The sequence below is a fragment of the Wolffia australiana genome, chromosome 2 (genome assembly GCF_029677425.1).
Source record: "Wolffia australiana isolate 7733 chromosome 2, ASM2967742v1".
NCBI classification, from domain to species: domain Eukaryota; kingdom Viridiplantae; phylum Streptophyta; class Magnoliopsida; order Alismatales; family Araceae; genus Wolffia; species Wolffia australiana.
Window position 1 is genome coordinate 20,838,991 of NC_135836.1, and position 24,872 is coordinate 20,863,862.

General features: G+C 46.2%; 1 protein-coding gene across 2 annotated transcripts in view; it reads right to left on the bottom strand.

The window, feature by feature from the left end:
- Positions 1 to 24,872, bottom strand: part of LOC144700041 (coiled-coil protein) — an 83,872-nt gene that overhangs the window by 39,082 nt on the left and 19,918 nt on the right. The window contains exons 5-10 of one of the 2 annotated variants that reach the window (XM_078571418.1): positions 24,468 to 24,532; positions 12,847 to 12,936; positions 12,551 to 12,640; positions 12,359 to 12,445; positions 11,987 to 12,070; positions 9,698 to 9,817 (exon numbers count right to left, since the gene is read on the bottom strand). In XM_078571418.1, the coding sequence (XP_078427544.1) occupies positions 9,698 to 9,817; positions 11,987 to 12,070; positions 12,359 to 12,445; positions 12,551 to 12,640; positions 12,847 to 12,936; positions 24,468 to 24,532 (536 nt within the window). Of the gene's footprint in view, positions 1 to 9,697; positions 9,818 to 11,986; positions 12,071 to 12,358; positions 12,446 to 12,550; positions 12,641 to 12,846; positions 12,937 to 24,454; positions 24,533 to 24,872 lie in introns of both variants that reach the window. The other variant, XM_078571419.1, reaches the window with a different exon arrangement.

Here is a 24,872-nt window from a genome sequence, read left to right on the forward strand (position 1 = left end):
ACAATCCACCGCCAGCTTGCCAGGAGGGAGGGGAACGACATCCCAAGTGTGGTTCTTGAGCAAGGACTGCATCTCCTCGTCCATCGCCGCTTTCCAATGAGGAGAAGCGACAGCATCGGCTAGGTCGCGGGGAATGGGATCCGACTCGATGTGAGCAAGAAATAGCCGGTAGGGAGGACTCAGCCGGTCGAAGGAGATATAGTGAGATAAGGGGTAGAGGGGTGTGCGACTGCACTGACGAACCCCTTTTCGAAGGGCGATAGGCCATCCCAACTGAGCATCGTCACCAGTAGGTGGGTGGGATGGGTCGGCCAACGGAGGAGCGGAAGCAAGAGATGGGAAAGTGGCACCGAGAGGAGAGGATGACTCCCCGGGAGGGGAAGGGGACTCACCGGGAGAGGGAGATGATGCACCGGGGGAAGGAGATGATTCACCGGGAGAAGAAGTATTAGGAGGAGTCTGCAAGGAGGCCGGAGGCGAAGGTGGAGAAGTGGAAGCTAACTCCAAAGACCCCTCAGGGGAGGACACGGGAGCAGACGAAGAAGTTCGGGGAGACGGATTCGGAGAGGTAGATGACGACGGTAGAGTAGTGGTCTCCACAAACGGGAAGGGTTCCAAGGAAGGAGTCGAGGAAACCTCATCCAACGGAAGGCGGGACGAGGTAGAGCCACCGAAATAAGACTCATGCTCGGCAAAGGTGACGTTTGCCGAGATGAAGAACCGCCTAGACGGGGGATGATAGCAACGATACCCTTTCTGGAGGGAGGCGTACCCCACAAAGATGCACCGAAGGGCCCGAGCATCGAGCTTCGTGCGAGATGGAGCCGTGTCGTGGACATACGCTGTGCAGCCGAAGACGTGAGGTAGAAGCCCAGTCCGCAACGAGAGTTGCGGAAAAGCCGCGGTCAGCCGATCCAAGGGGCTGCTGAACCCGAGGGGCTGGGAGGGGATACGGTTTACGAGATGGGTACTCGTCAAAACTGTCTCACCCCAATAAGCCCACGGGATACTATAATTCAGCAGAAGCGTACGAGCGGTCGACGTGACATACCCGATCCAACGTTCTGCCATACCATTCTGTTCAGGTGTAGCCACACAAGAGGACTCGTGTAGAATCCCATGATCGGCGAAGTACGCGGCCAAATCAGCATAATAGAAGTCCCGGGCATTATCGGAGCGGAAGCGCTGGATACCCCGACCAAACTGTGTGTGAACCATGGCGCAGAAATGGCGTACTGTCAGGGTGACCTCGGACTTCGCAGTCAGCAAGTATACCAAGGTGTAGCGGGTAGCCTCGTCAACAAAGATCTGAAAGCAGCGGTGGCCCTTTAGGTTGGCCTGCGGGGCTGGTCCCCAAACATCACTGTGGATGCGAAACAGCGGAGTCGATGAGTGAGACGTGGACGGAGAGAAAGATGAACGACGATGCTTGGCCAGCTGGCAAGCGTCACACACAATCGTCTGAAGGTCCAATCCGGTACACATCGAAGGAAAGAGACGTTGTAAAATGGGAAAGGGCGGGTGACCCAGCCGCTGGTGAGCCAACTGAAGACGTCCTATGCGCTGCGCATCGACCGACCGGAGGGGGCGATGCACCAGAAAGCACTGAGAGCGACCCCCATCGTCCAACAACAGCAGCCCATTCTCCCGCCTAATCGGTGTAGTCCGGCCCACCTTGTCAGACAGAAACATCCCGTCAGGCTGAAGGTGAAGTGAACACGAAAGTGCATCAACCAAACGCTGAGGAGACATAAGTAAAGCTCGCAAGGCAGGAACATGAAGAACGTTGTTGACCACACCGAGGCCATCTACAAAGACTGCCCCAATACCGGCCACACGCAGACGTCCACCTCCAGCGGTGAGAACTGTACGGTTCCCACTATGCCTCTCATAGGATACAAATCGGTCATTGAACGGGGTCATGTGTTTGGTTGCCCCCGAATCAAGAACCCAGGTCGTATCCGTCACGAGAGACGAGTGAAGAGCCGTATGACCACAATACCACTGATCAGACGGAAAGGAATGAGATGCACCGAACCCGCCGAAATGTGCCGTGGATTGGGTCGGAGTCTGCATGGTAGCCATCTGGTCGCGGAGACGGGCCAAATCTGCCTGGAGCTGCTCTAGAGTCGTAGTAGAACCAGTGCTGTTGGAGCTGGAAGACGTGGACTGGGCGACCATAGCTTTACCTTCTGCGACCTCCTTCTTTCGGTTGTCGTATCAGTGCTTCTTACACCACTTGCGAAGATGTCCAGGCTTGCTGCAGTATGAGCAAACAATCCCGGAGGCAGCCGGCTCCGCAGTGGAGGTAGGGTTTGGAGAGGGAGGCTGAGTGAGAAGAGCTGTCGAGTCACGAGACGCCTCCGATGGGAGAGTGCCAAGGATCTGAAAGTGGCTCTCCTCCTCCTGGAGTTCCTTCACCAGATCATCAATCGTGGGAAGTCCTTCCTTGCGGTGTAGGGCACGTCGACGAGTGTCATCGTACTCCTTGTTGAGACCGTGGAGGAACCCCAGAAGGCGAAGGCGAAGGACATTCTGGAACGTCTTGCACGTCGGATCATCAGGCGGCAAATAGTAGTCCACCTCGTCCCAAAGTTTCTTGTGTTCCAATGCATAGTCCGAGATGGACATCGCCCCCTGGTGAAGGTTGGTGGCCCTGGCCACCAGCATAAAGAGACGCCAATTGTCCCCCTCTCGTCCACAAAATGTGTTCGCCTGGTCCCAAAACCCTTTCACTGTCGAGCGGCGAGGGAAGCGTTCACGGAGCGAGGGAGTCAGGGTGTTTGTGTAGAGCCATCCGAGGACAAAATGTTCTTCGGCTTCCCACGCAGCATAGTGTGGATGGGTCGGTAGAAGAGGATCCTCCATACAATGCTTGAACAGTTGGCGGGCTTTGAGAGTGGTTTCGACAAAATGACGCCACTGGAGCAGATTCGGTCCCTGGAGACACATCAAGTCGGGAACCAAGGGCAGTGGATGAGTGACCTTGTGTGACAACGGTTCCTTTTGGAAGTCTGCATCCGTGAAGCCCCTGGACATCAGCGAAGATGTGGAGGCCAGCTGACGTGTCTGACCCGTGGAGTGGAGGTCATCCGACATCAGAACCGGTGCAGCTGCGGCTGGCTGCGGCTGCGGCTGCGGCGGCGACTGGCGGCGGCCGCGGCTGCAGCTGCGGCTGCAGCTGCGGCTAGCTGCGGCTGCGGCTGGCTGAGGCTGCGGCTGCGGCTGGCTGGCTGCGGCTAGCTGCGGCTGCGGCTGCGGCTGGCTGTCCGCGGCTGACTGCGGCTGCGGCTGGCTGCGGCTGCGGCTGGCGGCGGCTGCGGCTGACGCCTCCGGTAGCTCCGCGGGCTGGCTGCAGCTCGTCCTGCACAGGGTCGATGGTCTAGAAAAACCTAGGGTTTGGCTGGTTCCTCGACCTGGCTGTGATCTGGCTGCAGCTGATCCGTCGGTCACGCCCCGGGTTCGCTAGACAGCGAGAGGGTGATGTCAAACCCTAGGTTGAAGAGCTCTGGAGCTCTGATACCATGTTAAGAAGGAAGAGAAGAAGATAATGACATAACCCCTAAGAGTGTACATAGGAGGGTATATATACCCTAAGAGAGAGAGAGAGAGTGATAATAGGGAGTAGTATCTCACTAACACTCTCAAATTACACTTATCAAAGGCCCAGAACCAGATGAAAAATCAGGCTCACAAACATCGTCGGGATCTCACATTCCAAGAAGGAGATTCAGTTTACCTCAAGATTCGTCCCTACCGAATGAAAACCGTGGCTAGACGACCTTATGAAAAACTCAGTCCTAAATATTTTGGGCCATATAAGATCCTCAAAAGGATTGGACCAGTGGCCTATCAGCTGGACCTTCCACCCTCCTCCGCCATACACCCCGTTTTTCATGTGTCCAAACTTAAACCAGCATTGGATCCTACCATTACAGCCACCCCCATTCCGCCTTTTTAACTGACACTTATGAATGGCAGGTTACCCCCGAAGCAGTTCTCACTTCCAAGGTGACACCTGCGGGCCTTTCTTTTTTAATTAAGTGGAAAGGACTTCCAGAATACGACGCAACTTGGGAAGATGCCCGCAACATTCATCACAGCTTCCCAAATTTCAAGCTTGAGGACAAGCTCCATCTCAACGGGGGGAGTATTGATAAGTATTTTAGCAAAGCATACCAGAGGAAGCGGTTCAGAAAGGCGGGAACGGTTACACTTGACAAAAGCTGAAGCGTCAGACAGCGACGTCAAATAACGAGCAAGGGGGCAACGAGGGGGACACCGAAGTCATCTCTAGACCCTGAGCGGACGAGGAGCTGGAGCAGTCGGAAGGGCGTTCCCGACGGCCAGTGGTGGGAGAACTCCCTGGAGTCTCTCTTAGATCTATCTTCCCTTTTTTTCTCCCCTTCTAGCCATCGCAACAGACATTGTGTCTTCCTCTATTTTTCTTCAAATTGAAGTGACGTTTCTTCTGTGGGTGATCCGATATACAAGGAAGCGAGGGCCTCCTTACCAGTATATCAGTTTACAAAATGGATATTTTCATGTGAGTAAATACATTAGAATCTTTTATTTTGAAATAAATACTGAAATCAAGGCCAACAAAAATGCAGTGGAAGCTCCAATAGTATCCTTTGAACAATGTATCAGATTGTCTGCTGATATGACACCATAGGAAGGAAAATGTGGGGCCAGAGAATAGTCTGGCATTTTTGGGGTTGAGTCAATAAATACCAGGATTAAGCTATGAAGAAGCAGGGAAGAAGTCATGAAATAATTTTCTATTTGGTCAATTACAAAGACTTTCCTTCTAGTATATCCTACTCTCGCCTTCACCCTTGTTCCTCTCTCACAAAACATTTGATATAATCAATACCATCAGAGTATGGTTTGGGGCTGCTGACTAAGAGCCCTAATGGCGGCAAAAGATAGGCAAGTGATTGGAGCCTTCACAGGTCCTATCAGAATAAGCAAGCAAGAAGACACAAGGCAGCACGTGAGACTCAGATCGATGGGTGCAGGGTCCAAAGACTCTTTATATTGGGAATCTGATCCTTTATGAAGAAAGGAGGTTCCATTCAAATGGCGCTAACCAACGAATTGCTGGGGTGGATGCTGGAGCCCAAGAGATCCTCCTAATCTGGACGCAAGCAAGGAGCTGATATGGTCTTCCGCTCCAATTCTTTATGCTTCTTGATGCTGCTACTTTTTTAGTGTCCTTGAGATTTTTCTTCTCAATCTGATTGAGATCGATACTCCTGCGTACCTACTGACGAAAATTTGCATTGTGCTTTCAATCTGATTTCCACATTTGCCTTGATAGATCTAGCCAGGATCATATCATTGGGGCCTACTGCTGCCCTAGAAATCACCACATGATCAATTCATTCGGGACATGGTGATAGAAAGCCCCAGACAGTATTCAATGGTTGTTGTAGTTGGAACAACTCAAGGGGCTTTCCAACTTGATGCCCAAGGAAGCTGGCTCTCTCTGGTATTGAGCCAATGGGTGGTGAGCAGAATGAAAGCATGTGATCTAGCACCTGGCAATGCTGGTCCACAGGTATTGCACCAGAGAAGTGGTTCTCCCACATAAAGTGCACTATAGTCCAGGATGGGAATGATAAGACATCAAGATGGGCCTCCTCGTCCTTGTCCTTGTCCAGTGATTTTTTATCATGCGTAAGCTCATCCCATTCCAAAGTTCCATGAAGAGAAAACAAGGGAAAAGAAGTTCATAGAATTTGTACATACATCTGCGGATGGTATGCTGAGCTGAACCATAATAGACTCTAATGTAGCTTCTGCAGAATCTGAGCCCCAGGAAAATGTTGTTGCATCCATCCTCCAGGGGTTTTAGATTGGACAGTTTTTTGACATGTACAAAGAAATCATCCCATCCACATCAGGGTATTCCCTGGTTGGGGCACCAACTGACTTCCCCATGCCCCAGGCCTGATGCAGCTTACAAGTACTTAAGGACTACCCCAACAGCAGTCGCAGTAAGGGCATCCATGAGGCCATAATGGTAGTCGTGCAGAACGAGGAGGCTTCCAGGGAGACTGAGACAGTTGCCTAGGAGGCTCAAGAAGTGTGATAATGGTTCCAGCATGCTTGTACATGGAGGATAAAACCTGGCATCGATACTATTCATAACTGTCGAATCATATCAGAGGAGAACAAGGGAGGAGATGGGGTGGAAAGAGAGGGAGACTAGAAGGAGATAAGGTACTTTATTAAACAGCTTTAGGGTAGTGTCACTCAGCATAATGAGAGTGGCCATTGAGTCTTTAGTAGGGCATTTTATGAAAATGTGTGGTCACCTATACACCTATTTGAGACAGTATGAAATGAAATGTGCGAGTTTCTGATTTGTTTCTGGACCAAAACCATGATTTTGGGCCACGGCTGGGGTCTGCCTTTGCCCTACATTTTGCCTTCTTTTATTTCACTCCACAAAATGAGACAAGATATGTGGGATTTGATCATTCATCTGAATTCATCAATGGAGCAACAGGAAGGTCGAAAGAGAAGAAAAAGAACAAGAAGGTACAAATGCAGTAGAGCCAATATTTTATCCCCTTTGGAGGTTCTCTCTGGCATGGCCATGCATTGGAAGATCTAAAACAAGTAGTGTCCAAGCACTTACTTAGGTCAAAAGCCAACTCCACTAGTCTAATAGCTGGCTTAAGTAAGCCCGGCTATTGAGCCTTCGCCTTCAGGGGGAGCCTTTGCCTTGGATCGCATCACGGTCTCACCTTGACAGTTTCGTACGTTCAGTGGAAATGCTAGAGCGCTTGCTGTGGCAGATGTGTGTTCATTTCCAGGCCATTGTCTGACCACTCCCCCATTTTATGTCACAGGTAGGAGGGACAGAACAAAGGCTCATACTTCAAGATGGACAGATCCTAACTTCAGGACAGAGATTCATGAAAGAAGTGTAGTAGTGGTTCTCAAAGCCCAGGGAACCACTACTACACGTCATGGTCTAGCTGGCTACAAAACAAGCAGGGCTACAAAGTCATCCCATGGAGGTCAAAATACGCATCAGGGAGGAGAGGAAAAGAACACGGAATGAGGCCTTATTAGGCATCAAATAATTGGATGACCTAGAAGATGTGCGAGCCTCGTCTAATAGGATATAAAGCGATCAAAAGGGCTACAGAGATTTGGTTGCAGAGGAGAGGAAAATCGAGATGGACTGGAGACAAAGATCATGGCAAGAGTGGCTAGAAGGAGGTGACGTTAACATTAGATAGTTTCACCTCATGGAAAACAGAAGGGGCGGAATGGAATAAATCACGAGGTTGCATGTGGGGAACTAGGAATTTGGCCTTAGGTGTGGTAGGACTAAAGTAGCTCTGGTGGAACACTTTTGAGCACTTGCCAAACAAGCCAAAAAGCCAGTGGAGATATGCCGAGTAGGTTTCTATGTCAGCCAAATCAGAATTTGTAGATTGTCAGCTGCTGAGGGGAAGGCTTTTGAGCACAGATTGTCAGCTGGTGATCGAGACAGTGAAGAGGAGACTAGAGTGATGGCAGAGCTGAAGGGGGGCTCTCTGGGATTGATGCAATCAGTGCTTTCTGCAATTCTGATATTTTACCTTTAAGTTGCACGAGGATATCGGATAGCGTCTGGACGCCTCATTGAGGTGATTCTTTTGGAAAGATAGGGGCAACGGCAGGGGGACTGCTTTGGTCTCAAGGGAGGAGACTGCAGGCCAATGTATCGAGGGGGTCTGAGGGTGTTATTCCTACAAGCCGAAAACAAGGAGTTGTTGAGAAAGTGGGTGGACACTATTATGGGGTCCGAGGAGGACCTGGTTATCAAGGTCTTAAAAGATAGTTATGGTAAGGTGCTGAACTGGGAGCATCACATGGTTCCAATCAGCATTGAATCTACTTTCTTGCAGGCTATGAGACAGATCTCTCCACAAACCAGGGTGTTATTTAAAACCAAACAAGTTAATGACTCATTATTCTGTTATAGAACGGATACCTGGTTGTCTCGGACTACGTTACAAAAGGATTTCCCACGCCTGTTCTCCTTAGGCATCGTTTCGCGATTGCTGGGATGACACATGGAATCTAATGTTGGAGGGTGTGTCATCAAATCAAAGGTTGGGCCATTTGTTGCACATGCAGCAGTCTCTATTACGTGGATGCCTTTTGATGGGGATGAGGGATGGATGGGTGTGGATGGGCCTAGCATCTTCAGTTCAAGATGCCCACACGAATATTTGAAAGAGCTCAACTAAGGAAGGGACATCAATCCTTGCCTATAGACTCCATTGGAAGCAGATGGTTCCCTTCTAGGTGACAATTTTTTACTGGCTACTATTAAGACTGGGTATGGTCACATGATTCCTCCGGAAGCAAATGCTTCCCAACGCCACCATAGTTTGCCTGATGTGTATACAAGACGAGGAAGACTGCTCTTGCCTGTTCGTCGAGTGTCCATTGCCGGCAAGGTGGGATGCATAGAAGCTTATTTTGTTGGATCTAGCATTTGACAAGGCTTGCTGGGGCTTTATATCCCAAATGGCATGCACAGGGGGCGTATGGAGTGGTAAATGCTCATTGAGGTGTTGTGGGTTATCCAAACAGATAACATCCACCAGGACATGGATAGTTTTACTTCATACTGGTTTTAAAGGAAGTGAAGGGTCAGATGAAGATCACTTTGTTCTTTCATGTATTTGACATTCATAAATATTATTACATTTCTGCCTAATTAAAGGGATAGAATGGAGTGAAAGTGATACAAACTTGCTGGTTCATATCGGAGAGAAGACGGTAAGGAAGGGGGAAGGCACCGGGATGGTCGTCGGCGTGCCGGGATGGACTACGGCAGGATGAGGGCAGGTGGAATGGACATCACCTATAAGAGGGGTCCAGCGGAATGGAAGTCGCTGGAGGGAGCCAGACACATCTTTTGTATACTTCTTGGCTACCCTCCTAAAGGGAAGGCTGCTCTATTTAAAGGGATTACAACAGGTCCAAATGACCTAAATGCCCCAATTGGGATGAATGATGAACGACCCTAGATACATTGGGGTCGTATCAGAAAGGTGAGCATTTCTAAGAGTTTTCTATCCCAAAATCATGATCTAGTTTAGTGGGGATCCCAGGCCATCAAGAACAAAGATATGCTGTCGGGACTATGAATGGAAGAAGGCCCTTCAGAAGCCTGGCCCAGACATGCCGGCCCAACCTGCTTTGGCATCTACTTAGGCCCTGCCTCAACGGAGGTTAGGGCAGGAAACTGCACAGTGAGTTTTCGCAGAATCACCTCCCATTGCCCTTTCTCTGTCGCAATTCTCATCCTCTAGTGCTCGCAGGTTTGACGCCGTCTCAATACCAAGTGTTGGCATTCCTTCACCATCCACTTGTCATTCCCATTCTCCTCTTTTTCCCTGCAAACTTCTCTCATCTTTCGCTCCTTCTCATTCTCTTCTCTGTTACTATGTTGGATGGTTTTGGATATTACCAGATCATTTTTTGTGCAAATCAAGGTTAAAAGTGAGGTCAATAAAGTTTCCACACCCGGGAATGTATCAGAACTATTAGAAGATCTTTAAAAAAATTACTCAAAGCAAGATTAAACTAATCTGTGAAATGAATCTAATCTTACATTTAGTAAACTTATTGCACCCATTTGATACATAAAGAAGGGTTTGTTCCTAAAATAACTTACTTCCTGGACAATGCTTCGTAGCACAGAATGTGTTTTGGAAAGAACTTCCTGCATGAAGAAACTCTGAATTTTTTCAGCGAGTCCAGAGGTGTCACCTATTAATGCATATGCATCAAGAGCCTGCAAGAGTTTGGTCAAAAAAATTATACTTTAACTGAATATTGCCCTTATGATGAACATCGGCGTATGCCTGCATTCCACACATAACAATTTCATGTATACATCTAACTGCACAAAAGATGACCAAGAAAAACTACTAAACAAAGTTTCATTAAAAGTTTATTAAAATTTTCCCCAGAAGATGACCCCATGTGAGATGCATGATGAAAATCTTAAAGTGTAATTAAAAAAAACAAAGCTAGACCAAAGAAAGCCAAATGCTGAAAGAATGTTGATCATTCACAAAAACACATCCTTCTGCTGTTAAAAGTAGAACCATAAGACATTGAAAGTAGCCATATCATCTTCAGAGGACAGCCCTATTTAAAAAATGTGTGTGGCATTATGAACCCCGCACAAAAAATTGGTGACCCTCTCAAAGATGCGGATATGAACCTACACCAAAAATAACTGAGGAAGCCTGTTAGACAAACACATGCCCATTCAAACAGCATGTGAGAAAGAGCAGTGATTATGGGAAGAATCTGCCTATGAATCAAGGGGTAATCGACCGGGGAGGCAAGGATCTTCTTTGAAGTATGTTACTGCAGCGATCCTGGCTGGACTGTGGGAGATCCTTCCATTCTAGAGGTAGACTAGGCTGAACCAGCTAGTCTCTGCGTTTTATTTCTTTCATTCTTCTATTGGCCTTCTTCTCTTGATAATCTTTTCCAATTCTTGAATGCATCTGTTCTTGAAACCTATTTCTACTCTATGCAATTCTTGGATTAAATCCAGTCCATACAATTTTAATCTCCAGAAGAGCGTGTCAACATCATCTGGAAAAAGTAATAGATAAAGGGAAAGCCTACCACCAGAAAATCCTACTGCAGTAATTGATAAAGGGAAAGTGTATCCACAACAAAATCATGCAGAAGTAATTGATAAAGGGAAAGCGTACCCACAAAAAAATCGTGCAGAAGTTCATCAATGCCATGGGGAATGCAGGAATTTAAAGGAGCAAATGGGATAATGAGGATCTGATCCAAGATGATCAAATTTAGAGGATCAAATGGGATCAAATGAGTCAAAGAGAGATGACCTGATATGATATAACAGAGACCAGTGAAATTGAGTGGGTGGGATAGGTCAAACACGAGATTATCTCGAGGAGACAAAATCAATGCCCTTCAGAGTTTCATAGAATTTCAACTGGAATGTGCATGTATGCACTTTGACTTCCTCTCAGAGTCCATTCACAAGGATAAAATGAGACAGAAAATGGAATAACTAGCTTGACTAGTTCACCCCTCAAAAGATGGCCTTTATTTTAATTTTTATTTTTATTTGAGAGAAAGAAGAGCTTTACACTTAAAAATCAAAGAAAAAGTCACATAAAATGACAGAAAGATCCACTTGAGCTCTTTCAAATGAAGATTAGCACTTGAGAGGCATAAAATCTCTCAGGATGCTCATACTCAGGCCTAAGGCATGCCTACATCCGATAGGATGGCCACCTTCTCTGCAACCTTTATCCTCAAGGGCACACTGGCTAACAAAAAGGAGAAACAATAACTCTCATACCCAATCATTATGGAAGACAGGGGGCTGTCCACAACATAGAAATAAGAAATGAGTCAAAACTTCATCATCCTGGCTTCCTTTGGATACCTGATGCCCAATCATTCCTTGCTTTGAGTTAAGGGTGTACTTCGTAGGCCTGTTTAGTAACTTGCATACAATGGCATTAGGATACTTGTAAAGATACCAGTTATTCTCACTGAGCACAAAGGTACAAGAAGTGGTTACATTCTGTAATGTCTTCTTCCTATCTTGTGTTGGATCTGATATTTGAAAAATCATCAACTATCCGGCAGCAGATTAGATTCTATCTTTGGGTATTACTTAAAAAAAAGATTCTATCCTTGGCCAATCATTTTTGTGAGAGCCCTTGCAAAACTCTGGCACCATTCAGAGTCATGCTCTGGAAAAACAGCTCAAATTTTTCCGCTAAAATGAGAGGAAGTTAAGTTATTTCTAAGGCACAGCCTACATCAGATTTTTCAGGTATCACAACGGACACAAAATCCAGACAAAATCATTGACAAATACAGTATGCACATTAGACAAAGTATATGGCCTATAAAAAAACTTTCGCTATGATGATAAAATTGTAAGTGGAACACTGACCGTTAAGTATGCCTCCTGGTTAAAACTCTGGCATACTCCAAGTAGGAGAGAGTCTAGCTTGTGGAGTGTTCTTGATAACCAAGACTGGAAAAAATAAGCTCAATGTGAGAAAAAAACTTAACTCCATAACAACGTACACAAAAAATAGAAGGTTACATCAAAGACATTTACTAAAATAAAGCCATTAAAACATAAGTTTTCCCCAGACTATCTTAGGGTTTGCCTAGTCATGGTTGGAATCACAAATGTAAATACTTTCATCAGAACCCACAGTCCCAAGGTTACATTATGTGTACAAGATAAAAATTGAAAATAGAGAACCTAATGATATTAAATAAAGAGGAAGATTTGACAGGAAACGTATAAATTGACCTCCACTCCCCGGCTCATTTCTTGCATAGCTGTCAACTCTGAGAAATAGTCAAGAACTTGTAGATATTCTGATAGCACTTGAAACGCCTAAAAACAACATCTGTCGGTGAGAATTGAAAAGAGTAAAATTTAAAAACTTGATCTTCATCATAAGAGAATAAACTAGAGGCCAGGACAATAAATATCAAGAACCTTGAAATAGTTTCCTTCCTCAGTAAGAGTCTCAAGTTCCACCTGCATGTCCAAAGCATTACGAAGCTCTGAAAGAAAAGGAAGAAGATCCTGCAAAACGAAAATGTATTACAAAGCTACATAGTGATTACACATTCCTCAAAACTTTTAACCCATTTAGTGCTCTATGGTTAGCAAATTAAAATTTATCCATGTTTACAGTTTAAACATGTTTATACAACACCGGGAGGATATCCTAAAGAGCCATTCAGATTTATACAGAAAAAGTCAAAGATGAAAAATAGAAAGTGACCCACCAGAAGAACCTGTTTTTTCTTCGCATTAGCATTTACGGCAAGATCATGTGAAGCTGCATGCATTGAAGATGTGATATGTCTTCTTCCGTTCTGCAAGAATGTGTCATATATATGTGAGAATAGCTGCATGCCTTGATATAAAATACAGGGGAAAACAGAAAAAGAATTCTAACTACATTAAGAAATCTTTAATACAGCATATGTTTGCAGCATCAGAACATGACATTAATATCTTATAAACCATAAAGAACAAGCTAGAGTCACTAGCATATGAAGCACACAAATTATTGTCAGTTCAAATTTCAACCCTTTTTCTGACAATTCTCAAAATTGTTTACAGAGTACTTATGAGACTTAATAGAAACCTATCTGGATGAAAGAGGACTGGAAAACAAAAAGAGTAGCGCAATGGTACCGCTGAAATATACCACGCATAAACTGTTCACAAAAAATTGAGAGTTTTCAAGCATATACACAAGGGAAAGAAGAGGCCATATTCAAGAACCTTTAAATGATTAAGAGGAAAAAAGTATATACCAGAATGCAATAAACACCAAAATGACTCAATATTTTTACCCTGAAATTGATCTTTTAGATTTGATAGGAGACAAAACTGAAACATTTAATGTTCCAGCATAGAGGTATATTAAACTAACAGAAAATATAGAGGGTAATAATGAAACAAATAAATTGAAAAATAATGTCATCTTAATCACATTTGGGGGAAGTGGGGGTGTCTTGTAATTTCAGCTTTCTAATGGGTTTTATAACTACTTAAAGTTAGGGAACCTCCAATATTAATTGAGTCTGGCATTTCTCTCTTTCATGAGGGGTTCTGCCTGCTGCCCTGCTCTGCTTTCTCCCTTGATTCTCCTCTGATTCATCTCTTCAATCTTAAATTTTCACAGATTTTTGGATGACTATCCTGTAATGGTTCAACCAGCATAGAGATCTTAAAAGAGTTGGTTTTGTCCACTTGTCACAAAAAAAGGGTCTTCATAAAAGCTTGTATCCTATGATGATCGGCTATGAACTATTTTTCCTTCAAACGAGGTTGAACTTTTGTGTTCTCTGATGACTGAAAGTTGTCATATTTGCTTTTCCCTGTTGTTAAAACCTTGTGCAATTTCCAATTGATCTCCTTTATATTCAGTGTCCAATTGCAATATGAACAACACAAATGATCCTTGGTCTCCAACCTCAGGAACCTCCCTTACGCAGTAGGTTGGACAAGATTACACCATTTCGAAACGGTGAAGACAACATTTCAAGGGTTTTGAGAATTTTAATGGTTTCTGGCAACAGCATGACGGCAACCAGTGCTGGCATGACAGCGGGATGGCACAATGAGGATTAGGGTTAGGGACGACAGTGGCAACAATGATAAGTGTGATGGCGGCGGCGCATGGGAGTGGTAACCACATGACAGCAGCAACTTGTGTGTCGGCGTAATGGTAAACGGTGCTGGCACAATGCCAGGACGGTGCGAGGAGGGTAAGGGTTAGGGACGGCAACCAGGGCTGGCATGACGAAGTTGGCCTAACTGAGCTGGCGCAATTGAGCTGAGACAATGGCAACTGGAACTGGCACGACAGTGTGATGGCAGAGACGGACTAATCGTGCGAGGAGGGCTCTTCAACAGGGTTGCCCAACGAGGAGGGTTGCACGACAAAGAGGATTTGTGCAGGGCAGCGCAGTTGGAAGGAAATTGGTTGGGGTTGCGCAGTCCTAAGGTGATTGGTGTAGGGTTATGGTACATGACAAGGGCAGGAGAACAATTAGAAAATTGCTGCCAGAGGAGTGTGCCTGCGATAAGGTCTACTGATGATATTGTGGTGAAGTGTTTCTCACCGTGAGGGTTGCTGCAAGGACAGGCCACACTCATTACAGTACTTGCAAGGGCTGCTGCAACAGAGACCGTAGTCTGACACACTCTGCAGCCAGTACCATTAACTACACCCCCCTTCTTCTCTAGAACCAGTGGTCAGAGAGAAATCTGGTGGGAGCAGAGACGGAGGTGGGACGCCCTGGCGGTAGGACACCAGAATAGGCATGAGGTGCAACAGTATGACAGAGACGACAACCACTATGAAGGAACAAAAGCCTATTGCCTACAGGTGGCGTAGGCAGGGCCAATGGCGCATGAAAGTTTGTCCATAGCTCACCAAATGGGAGACGAAACACGCACCAGAGTGATGATCGAGGCAGCATCTATATGACCACCACACAGACATTGGTTGCTTCCATCCAGATCCCACAAGAATGGCAATTCACAATTTGGGGTCTTCAGCCCGAGGCAGAGAGCACATGTTGGCCATCTTCACCAAGGGCCCACCAGAGATGTTCCGAGTCTCAGAGGGGCAACTCAGAGACTGAGGCAGCAATTGAGGAGGGTTGGGTGATTGTTGAATTTTGGTGCACCAGGGCTGCACGATCCAAAAGAGGAGACATGACACAGAAGCACTATGAGGGGGAAAGTGTATCCTTCAGGTTACTATCGTGGGCCATTACGTAAGGGATTATAGGGAGCCGCTGATCTCTCAGGGCTGCAAAGGCGTGGGACATCAGCGCTACGTCTACCCACAAAGAGAACGGAGGTCAAACAATAGGCTGTTGTGGGGCTGCAGGTAGCAGGGCCAGGTCTATCACGCGAGGCAAGGGACTCTGAAGTGGTGGGGCAGGCAGAATCAAGAAGCAACCTACTTCAGGGTACCTAATCGAGGACGTGGTCAAGATATCCTTGCTCTCACTGTCATCCACCAAGAGCTATTGAAACAAATTCTGACAGTGAGGAGTGAAGAAATATTGAGGTTGGAGGCAGGAGCTTTCTTTCTGCAAGGCATCTCCATGGCAGCGTATGTAGTGCTTTGTGCATGGATACAGAGAGTCCACGGTGGTGAGGTGATGACGGATGCTTCCAGAAGATGGGACTTTGGTGGGATCAGCAATGACTCATTTCACCAAAGCCAGGGAGTTTCAATGGGCCATCTGATGCAACAAAAGTTGGAGGCTATGTCCAAGCCATTCAGGCAACTTTGAAATATCATCTCAACTGATTTGGCATTTGGGGACCTTAATGTCGGGGTCTTGGAGGTAGAGATGATGAAGGACTCCGGCCCTAAGAATTGGCCTTTCTCCAAGGCTTGAGGTGGATCTTTCTTTCTGCAAGGCATCTCCATGGCATCATACATAGTGCTTTGTGGTTGGACGCATAGAGTCCAAGGGGACACAAAGTTGAGGTGGAAACTGTCGATACAAGAAGATATGCATTTGGGGTGATCGGGAATGACCCATTTCATCAAATCCAGAGAGTTCCAATGGGTTATCAGACACGACACAAGTTGGAGGGTATGTCCAAGCCATTAAGGCGATGCCAAAATATCATCTCAACTGGATTGGCATTTGGGACTCCAATGTGGGGGTTCTGGAGGTAAAGAGAGGTCGGATTGATGGTGCGACCTGTCCTGCCAGCACCACGGAGAGCAGGTGGAACCGACGCACGAAGCAAGTTACCTGAGGATACAGCTGGCTTGAGGAATGTGGAGGCAGGGAATGTTAGGGACAACCTTCGGGCTTTTGTTGCAGAAAGGCTCATGACAGATCTACATCAAGAGATAGAGGCCAAGATGTCGAGGAGGCATGCATCCACAAACAAATGTAAATTAGGTATAAGGCAGGTATCCATCAGAAGTCGACGTCCAACAGCAATCAGATGTCAGTCAGAGATCAAGCCTATGGAGGTGAGAACTGAAGCCCAACAGACACAACACCGGCGCCAGTGGAGGTAACAGGATACGGACAACATCATCTGACAGAAACAAGAGATTCTCATTCTTGAGATATAGTCTCCCTCATTCACCACCGGAGCCCAACATGTAGAGCCCCCACCCCAACTCCCCAAAGCTTCAACCCCACCCCACCACCGAAGCTCGACCCATAGAGCACCCCTCCCCTCTATGGGAGCCTGACCCCCAAAACCCCCAACAAAACCCCTTCATTGTGGGAGCCCAACACGCAGCTCCAATAAACTGCCATGGGAAGCGCACACAAAACAACATCAATGCATAGGGCTCTCAATGGCAACTGCTGGCGGCAAGTGCTTGGTGCGAAGAACTCTACTCTTCCCCCCAAGAGCTCACCATAAATTGGTGAAACTCAATTCTCCATGCAGTGCTTGGCAGGAGGAGTGGACCATCAGAGATGGAATATGAAGCTACTGGGGAACCAACCCCACTCCTAGCCCCATGGCCTTACCAAGATCCTAGAATCCTTAGAGAAGCACCAACTGATTACACCTCATTGTAGAGGCCAAACAAACAACGAGAAGCACAAGTCGTAATCGGCATGAGCAGGGAAAGAGAAGTCGACGAGACAAATCACTATGCTAGACCCACCAATCGATGGACTTTAATGCAAGAATTGGCTCGAGACAATGTCGGAGGCAGCAGCTCCGGCCTTTGTCACTATAAGAGGGTTTTGTTCGGCCCCTCCATGATTGACCATGGGGAAAAATTAGACAAATGTTACACCAACCAAGTGGAGCCTGGATACCAGGGAATGGGGGGAACAGGATAAATTTGAGAGAACTGAACTACACTATCTCATCCCCTTGAGACCATGGAGTCCAGCATAAAGCAGTAAACCATCAGGAGGGGTGGCCGAAGTGTCTCAGTAGAAGACATCATGAAGACCCTACCATGAGACCCAAACAAACAAGGACAAAGACTGGGCACCAAGCTGCTTCCGCCACCTAGCCAGGGGTCATTTTGCCTTCGACTGGAGGGAACCTTTAGCATGTGGGCCTTGCAAGGGATTTGGACACCAACAATACTCCTGCCCAAGGGTTTGCTACAAAGAAACAAGAAAGGTGATCCCAAGAGTTGAAGTGCAAGGAAAAGACAAACGGACCCCACTAGAAGAGACTGAGATGGAGAGCAGGGCAGAAACACGCAGACATTCACTCCAAGATTGTGTAATAGGCAAAATGGTGGGAATTCCTTGGGACTTCGAAGTGATCAAGAGCAGGCTATAGAGGTATATCCAGCAACTAGAAGAGGCGGAACTTTGGGGACTAGACACAGCAGATCTCTTCTTACAAGAATTTTTCATGATGGCATATGTGTCAACAAGTTGATGGATACAACTAGTCAGCAAACCTGAATTTATAAGATGGTGTCAGATGCAGCTGAGTGATGGAACATCGCACAATGATCGACAAACAGACATCTTGGAGTTTCGCTTGATGCCGATGATATCCCAGAGACGGGCCGAACTACCAGCCCTTGTTCGAATCTTCGGCCGACTCCTGTATATCATATCAACGGGGTTGGACTCCAAGGACCCGAATCTTGCAGTACTGGAGGCTGAGGTGGCCAGGGGTGTCTCACCACCACCCTGGCTCACACTATGACAACCGGAAGCTACATGCAAGGTGAGGGTATTAGAACGCCACTTGAGACACAAGGGGAGGAGGCCACAGAGAGGCAGTCGTAGAAATCGAGACGTGGCATAGAAATTGTGGTTCATCATTGGAACCTGTCACCAATCTGCAACTGCCGGAGACTCCTCTCATGATGGAGGCCCCAAATGATGAACCCAACATTACAGGGTCACCAACGGTGATGATCTCAATGAGACCCTAACCTCGTGGGCATCTACAACAACACAATCATCTCAAGAAAATACAGCGCTGATGGACATCATGCCACACAGCCAGTCGAAGACATGAAAGACCATGGTTTGCTAGGGTGACCGCAAGGGTGGGAGCTAAAGTGGCGGGGGGAAACAAACTTGGATCATCGAGAAAACTACACATAGGGAGGCTTGTCATGAAGGGAGATATATTTGTCAAACTCATCAGGTATAGATGGAAACAGTGGTACATGCAAGATCAGACAGGTACAAACCTGTGACTGGTAGACAGGAAAGGAGGAAGCCTCATTCTAACTCATCGAGTCAGATTGGGCGGGTCAAATATTGGAACAAGATGAAGACCAAGAAAACCAGCACAGTATTGTCGAGGAAAACAAAAAGGAGCAGAATGAGATGTGTTAGAAGGAGGCAGAGTTAGGGCATGAAGATAAAGCAAGTTCAGGCCACAGAGATACAGACTGGAAAGGTAAGAATCCCACTAACTAGATGTCCACAGATGACCAGCATGGGGGCTAGGAAAGGGGTGAACCAAGCAGTAGAAGATGGAACAGAATTCTGGTGAGAGCAGAGGCTGGAGGGGGCTGATATGGTCTGCCCATGGAATGCACCTCATGGAATCTGTGAGGCCTTCGCGACGAGCGGAGAAGAGGGATAGTGGGAATAGACCTACTCAAATGGGGAGCCAAAGTGTTATGCTTGCAGGAGTCCATGTTGGAACGATGTGAGGCCAGGGACTGAGAAATTACAAGTCAGGACTTCCTCACCAACAACGTGTTCATGAATGCAGGTGGAAGATCCAGTGGATTGATGGTGGCCTGGAATGAGACCCTTCTCTTTAAAGAAAAGTGTTGGAAGGGACACAGGGACATGGGACGGTGCTCAGGTGATTGTCATCTCAGTTTATGAGCAGATGAACCCAATTCTCAGGACATCTCTATCAGTGTTGGCAGTTGTAGTTACTAAATTCCAAGGTTTCCCTTTTTTGGCGGCCACTTCAACATAACATAGGAGGCAAAAGAAAGACCTAATGGTGAGGGTGGATGTGATTCGGAAACCAAAGAATTTTGTGAACTCATCATAAAGGCGTCTCTGAAGGAAATGGGGCCAGTTGATTGTACATGCATATGGAGGAGCTCAGCGAGGCCTATGACTCTATTTCGGTTGAACCGCTTCCAATGCTCAGTGGAGGTCTGAGAGCAATTTTCTCTGGTCAATGTGCAGTCACTTCCTCGACCTCTATTAGACCACACCTCAATAATATGGCATTAACGAGAGAGGAACCTACAACCCACATACTTTAAGATGGACATATCTTAGCTGCAAAAGGGTTTCAAGGAGGAGATAGCCAGATGGTCGACAGATGGTCTGGGAAATGGGTCTCAAGCGATAAATCTATCCATGTTACTTGACATGTTTTCAGATTTCTCTGGCTTACAAATCACCTGGGAAAAGTCAGCTTTTGTGAGCAGCAGTCTATCTCAAGAGGCGGAGAGGCAATGTGCAGAGGTGTAGGGAACACCGATCAGAGGACTTCCAATGAGATACCTGGGCCTGCCACTGACTAGAGGGAGAATGGTTAAGGTGGACTGGGAACCGGTGGGAGAGAAGGTGGAGAGGCACCGGTGGTCCAAAGGCGGCCGACTGGCGTAACTGAGGTCAGTATTGTCAGCAATTCCCATATTTCACCTTCTAGTGTTCAAGCTGCCTATTGGAATTGGTCTGAGACTTGATGAGAAAATTTTTATGGAAAGGCACCGGAAATGACCACAATCGAGGATTGGCACTAGTGGCATAGGATACTGTCTGCAGGCCAACTAAACAAGGAGGTCTTGGCGTCTTGCATATAAAAAGCATGAGTACACCACTATTTACAAAATGGGTGACAAGGATCATGCAACCTAGTGAGGACCTAGTCATCCCCATTCAAAAGGGTGTCACCATTCTGGCAAGGCCTTAGACAGATTTTCCCCCAAGTCCGTGAGTTCTACTCAGCTCAAGTAGGAGACGGTTCTATATTTCCGTTCTGGGCAAGTCACTGGTCGTTGAGCGGCCCTTTGCAGGCATTCCAGTGGCTATTTGCGCACGCCCGATGTTTTATTTTTTTGAAAAAACAAATAGGCAGTCACCTGAAAAGATCGGTAACCACCCAACATTTACATGCCTCGAGCCCTAAGGCTCCTTTACATAGGTATTCATCTGCTTTCCCCTTCATCCCCACCTAAGGGGAACCATGACGCCATGAGTCCCTCCACCTCGCGGGCTAGCCCGTTCGTAGAGGCGGTCTCACCTCGAAATATCACTTCATTTCTGTGGCACCAAATTCCCTAAAGCACTGTCAGCACTATGCCCCCCACTTCTCTTTATCTGGATTGCACTCGACTCATGTCCCGAGGCAATAGTGGGACAATGTAGGGACAACACATGGAACCCGAGGTTTGAGGGTGCCTTTTTCAAACCAAAGAATAGCGGAATTCTTGAGCATGCAACAAGCTTTGAAGCAGATCCGTCCAAGACCTGTAGAAACAGATAGTTGATTTTGGAATATCACTCCTTTCTCAGTTCGAAAAGTCTATGCAGGGATCTGCCAAGGAAATGAGGAGGACCAAACAACTACTCAGGCATGTCGAGCCATTTGATGCCTACAGGTCCCACTAAAGTTAAATATTTTCGGGTGGCTCTTTCGCTGTTGGAGACTAGTGGCTCAAGCTTTCAACAAGAGGATGTACCCAGATACTTCGGCCACATGTCCTTTGGGTACACAAGGTGATGAGGACTGTAATCACCTATTTTTCAAGCGCCCCTTCGCACGCACGATTTGGCCCTCCCAAGCACACCTGGGCATGTATGCGACATCAGCTGAGGCCTTCTGGGATTCCATGCAGAGAGCCTGTCCTAGTCAAAGAGAAGAAGGGGTCCGAGCACTAACAGTGCTTTGGGGAATATCGTTACATCGCAATGAAGTACTCTTTAGGGGGAGGAAAGCTTCAATAGATGGCCTCGCCCATGAGATCAAGGTTCCACTTGGGGCATGGTTCCCTCAAGGTGTGTACATAGGGGGAAGAGGTTGATCATGCATGAATAGGGCCACGGGGCTCGATACATGTACTTCTCGTGTGGTGGTCACTTTGTCGGGTGACCGCCATAATTTTGTTTCAAAAAAAAAACTAAGCAAAATCTGCCTGTATTGGTTTTGGCCTATCAGAGGAAGAGATTCGTGCCCCGAGATACTAGGGACACCCATTGGGATGTTATCTATGTGTTACTTGGGATTACAACTGGCGAGGGGCAGACTTTAGAACACAGATTGGAACCCAGCGATTGAGATGGTGGAGAGGAGGCTGGAGGCTGGCAAAGGCACATGGCGACGAGAGGGGGCCTATTTGGTATTGCTTCGATCGGTGCTCTCCACGATTCCATTATTCTATCTATCGGTATATAAGTTGCCGCTGGGAATCAAAAGGCGCCCGGGGACCATGATGAGGAAATTCTATCCAGAAAGGAACTGCAACAAGAACAACAGAGGCTCCGCTAGGTTCTCCTGGGAGGTGGTTTTCTGGGCTATGGAGCAAGGGGGTTGGGCATGTTAAACCTGTATAACATGAATAAGGCACAGCTTGCAAAATGGGTGGTCAGGATTATGGGGCCAGACAAGGATATGGTCATGCAGGTCATGTGTGACACCTATGGTACAGAGATGAACTGGGAGTAGCAGTCTGCCTCATTTAGAGGGGCATCTTCATTGTGGTAAAGCATGCGAAAGATTTTTCCCCACCTCTAGAGGTCCTTTGAAGCCAGAATTGGGAACGGTTCCCTATTTTGATATTGGAAGGATGACTGGTCGACTCAAGGGAGGCTATGGGAGGATATTCCACCCCTCTTCCACCTGGCAAGGAAACCTCATGCAACGGTTAGTGAATGCTGGGATGACACATGGAACCCAATCCTGGAGGGCATCCTCTCAGACCAGTGGGTAGAGGAAGTGATAAGCACACAGCAGGTATTACTACACTTATTGCCCTTGAACAGAACACGTGATGGATGGGGGTGGAAAGACACAGTTTTTTGGTGAGGGATGCATACAAGAAGACTTATAAGGCCCAACAAAAGGGAACCTATTGTCAGTACATGTAAACTCCTTTGGAAGCAAAAGGTACCCTAAAAGTGAAGATTTTTCGTTGGCTACAGATGAGGAGAAGAATTATGACTAGAGTCTTCCGAAAGAATTATGTTCCCACATTCATCGGTAGTTTGTCCATGAGCACACACGGTGAGGAAGACTGCTCTCACCTTTTCTTCAAGGGCTCGTTTGCACAGACAATCTGGAGACTGCAGAAACTCACCGAAGTGGATGCGGCATTCAATGATCCAGCTGGGGATTGATCTGGGAAGGCGCATGCAGGGGACGTAGGGACTGGGGAAGAGTCCTCGCAATAATCTGGACTATATGGCTGCACCTCAATGTAGTGGTGTTGAAGGGCAGGGTAATATTGGAGGATAACATTCTACATGATCTAGATTGCTTCATTTCATACTGGTTTCACAGGCAGGGATGGGGAGAGAGACGAACATTTCAGTTGACTGTATATTTCAGATTCATTTATATTATTGATTTCGGGTTGATCACCATTATCGGGCGATCTTCCCTCTTTCTTCCAAAAACAAAAGATTACACCTTTTTACTCTTATTTAAGAAAGATGATTAGATTTCTTTGAAAAGGGCACAATGTCCCCAGGTTCAAACTATTTTCTCACTGTATCATATCTGATACTTTCTCGCCATGCAATACCTGACTCTTGAAACTAGCACATCCAGAATTTCAGTCCATAAAATGTTTATAACCAGTGCTTCAGTGTTTGCATCCAACCCAACAGAGTTGGGTTATTGACAGATCAAAGCAGTTAACTTTTTACGATATAACTGGCATACTTTGTGATGGACAACTCTCTTGAGATAGATGCATTACCCTGGCTATAAATACATCGGTCATCCTATCATTGGGAATATTTGAGAAGCTCATAATAACTTCATCTGTTAGCTTTTCTTTGAGAAGCTCATAATACTTCAGAGATTAATGAAGATTTCATTAATCTCTGAAGTCACAAGACTCAGAAGACAAATATGGATAACTCACCTACTCGGTTTTCCATGCTTTAGACCTTGGACCGGTGCAAGCCGTAGGTTCGTCAGTCATATGACCTGTCAATCCTCATTTGATGAGTTTTAACAACACGAATCAATACAACCGATGGAGATCCGTCCCTCTAAATCACAAATTTTCTGGATTATTCATAAAGGTATCACACGGCCCATGTTTCATTCAGGTGTAACTGAAGAGAGCATTGATCATAGATGAAGATCCCTCAGCTGCATTAGACCTGGAAGATTCCTTCTTCACACTCTCTAGATGCTGATAGATTAGGTCAGCCCTCTGTCCTCCCACCAACCATAATTTCAGTAGGATCACAAGATTCTTTTACTATATCCAACTTTATCCAACTTTGAAATGAGTGAGTTTCAAGAACGAAACTCAGTCATTCATTATGCTTTTCCCACCTAAAATATGGGTTATAAAAACTTAAGGGGCCAGGGTCGCCATTTACAAATAAAGTAGGGTGTTGGCTGGACACCAAATGAATCTACTGAAAGTAAATAGTACAATTTCACAAGTTCAAAAGTGACTGGAAAAAATTACACAGAAAGCATAAGATAGACTTGAAAGGATAACCATGATATAGTCCGAACGCAAAACACTGAAGAATATAAATTTGTGACTAACCACTTGTAGCAAATTTTGGATCCACACATTAATTTAACTAAATGCAGATCAACCAAGATGTTTTAAATAAAAACCCATTACAGTAAGATAAAAGACTCAATTCTAACAATGAAAGATTAAAGTCAAACACAACTTTTGGGAAAATCTACAAGCTAAGCTATTCTACTGTAGATGCTTACTTGTTATTCTTACCATGCATATGACATTTGCAACCTTTAAATCTTGCTCCAGTTCTGTCACCAGCTGCATTCCCTTAACTGTTAAGGGAAGATTATGAACATCATTGCCGAAGAATTTACCAAAATAAGTTCATCATAAAATGTGGAGGACGAAATCTCTTCACAGTATAATTCATCCTGATTTTTTAAATTTCACAAACCCATATTAGTCTCAGACGAATTCCCATACCTTATATTTTTCGTATTTGTATATGTACCCTTTTTTTTAACAATGGTATATGTACCCTTATGATAAGATCCTTGGTCAAGGTCCGTATCTGAAGGTGGAAGAGGGTGAGACGAGAAGGGAATTCCCAGGGTTGCGAGGTGAAACGGGAAGGGTAGGAGAGGAGGCCGAGCTGGGGAGATAGGGACCGGC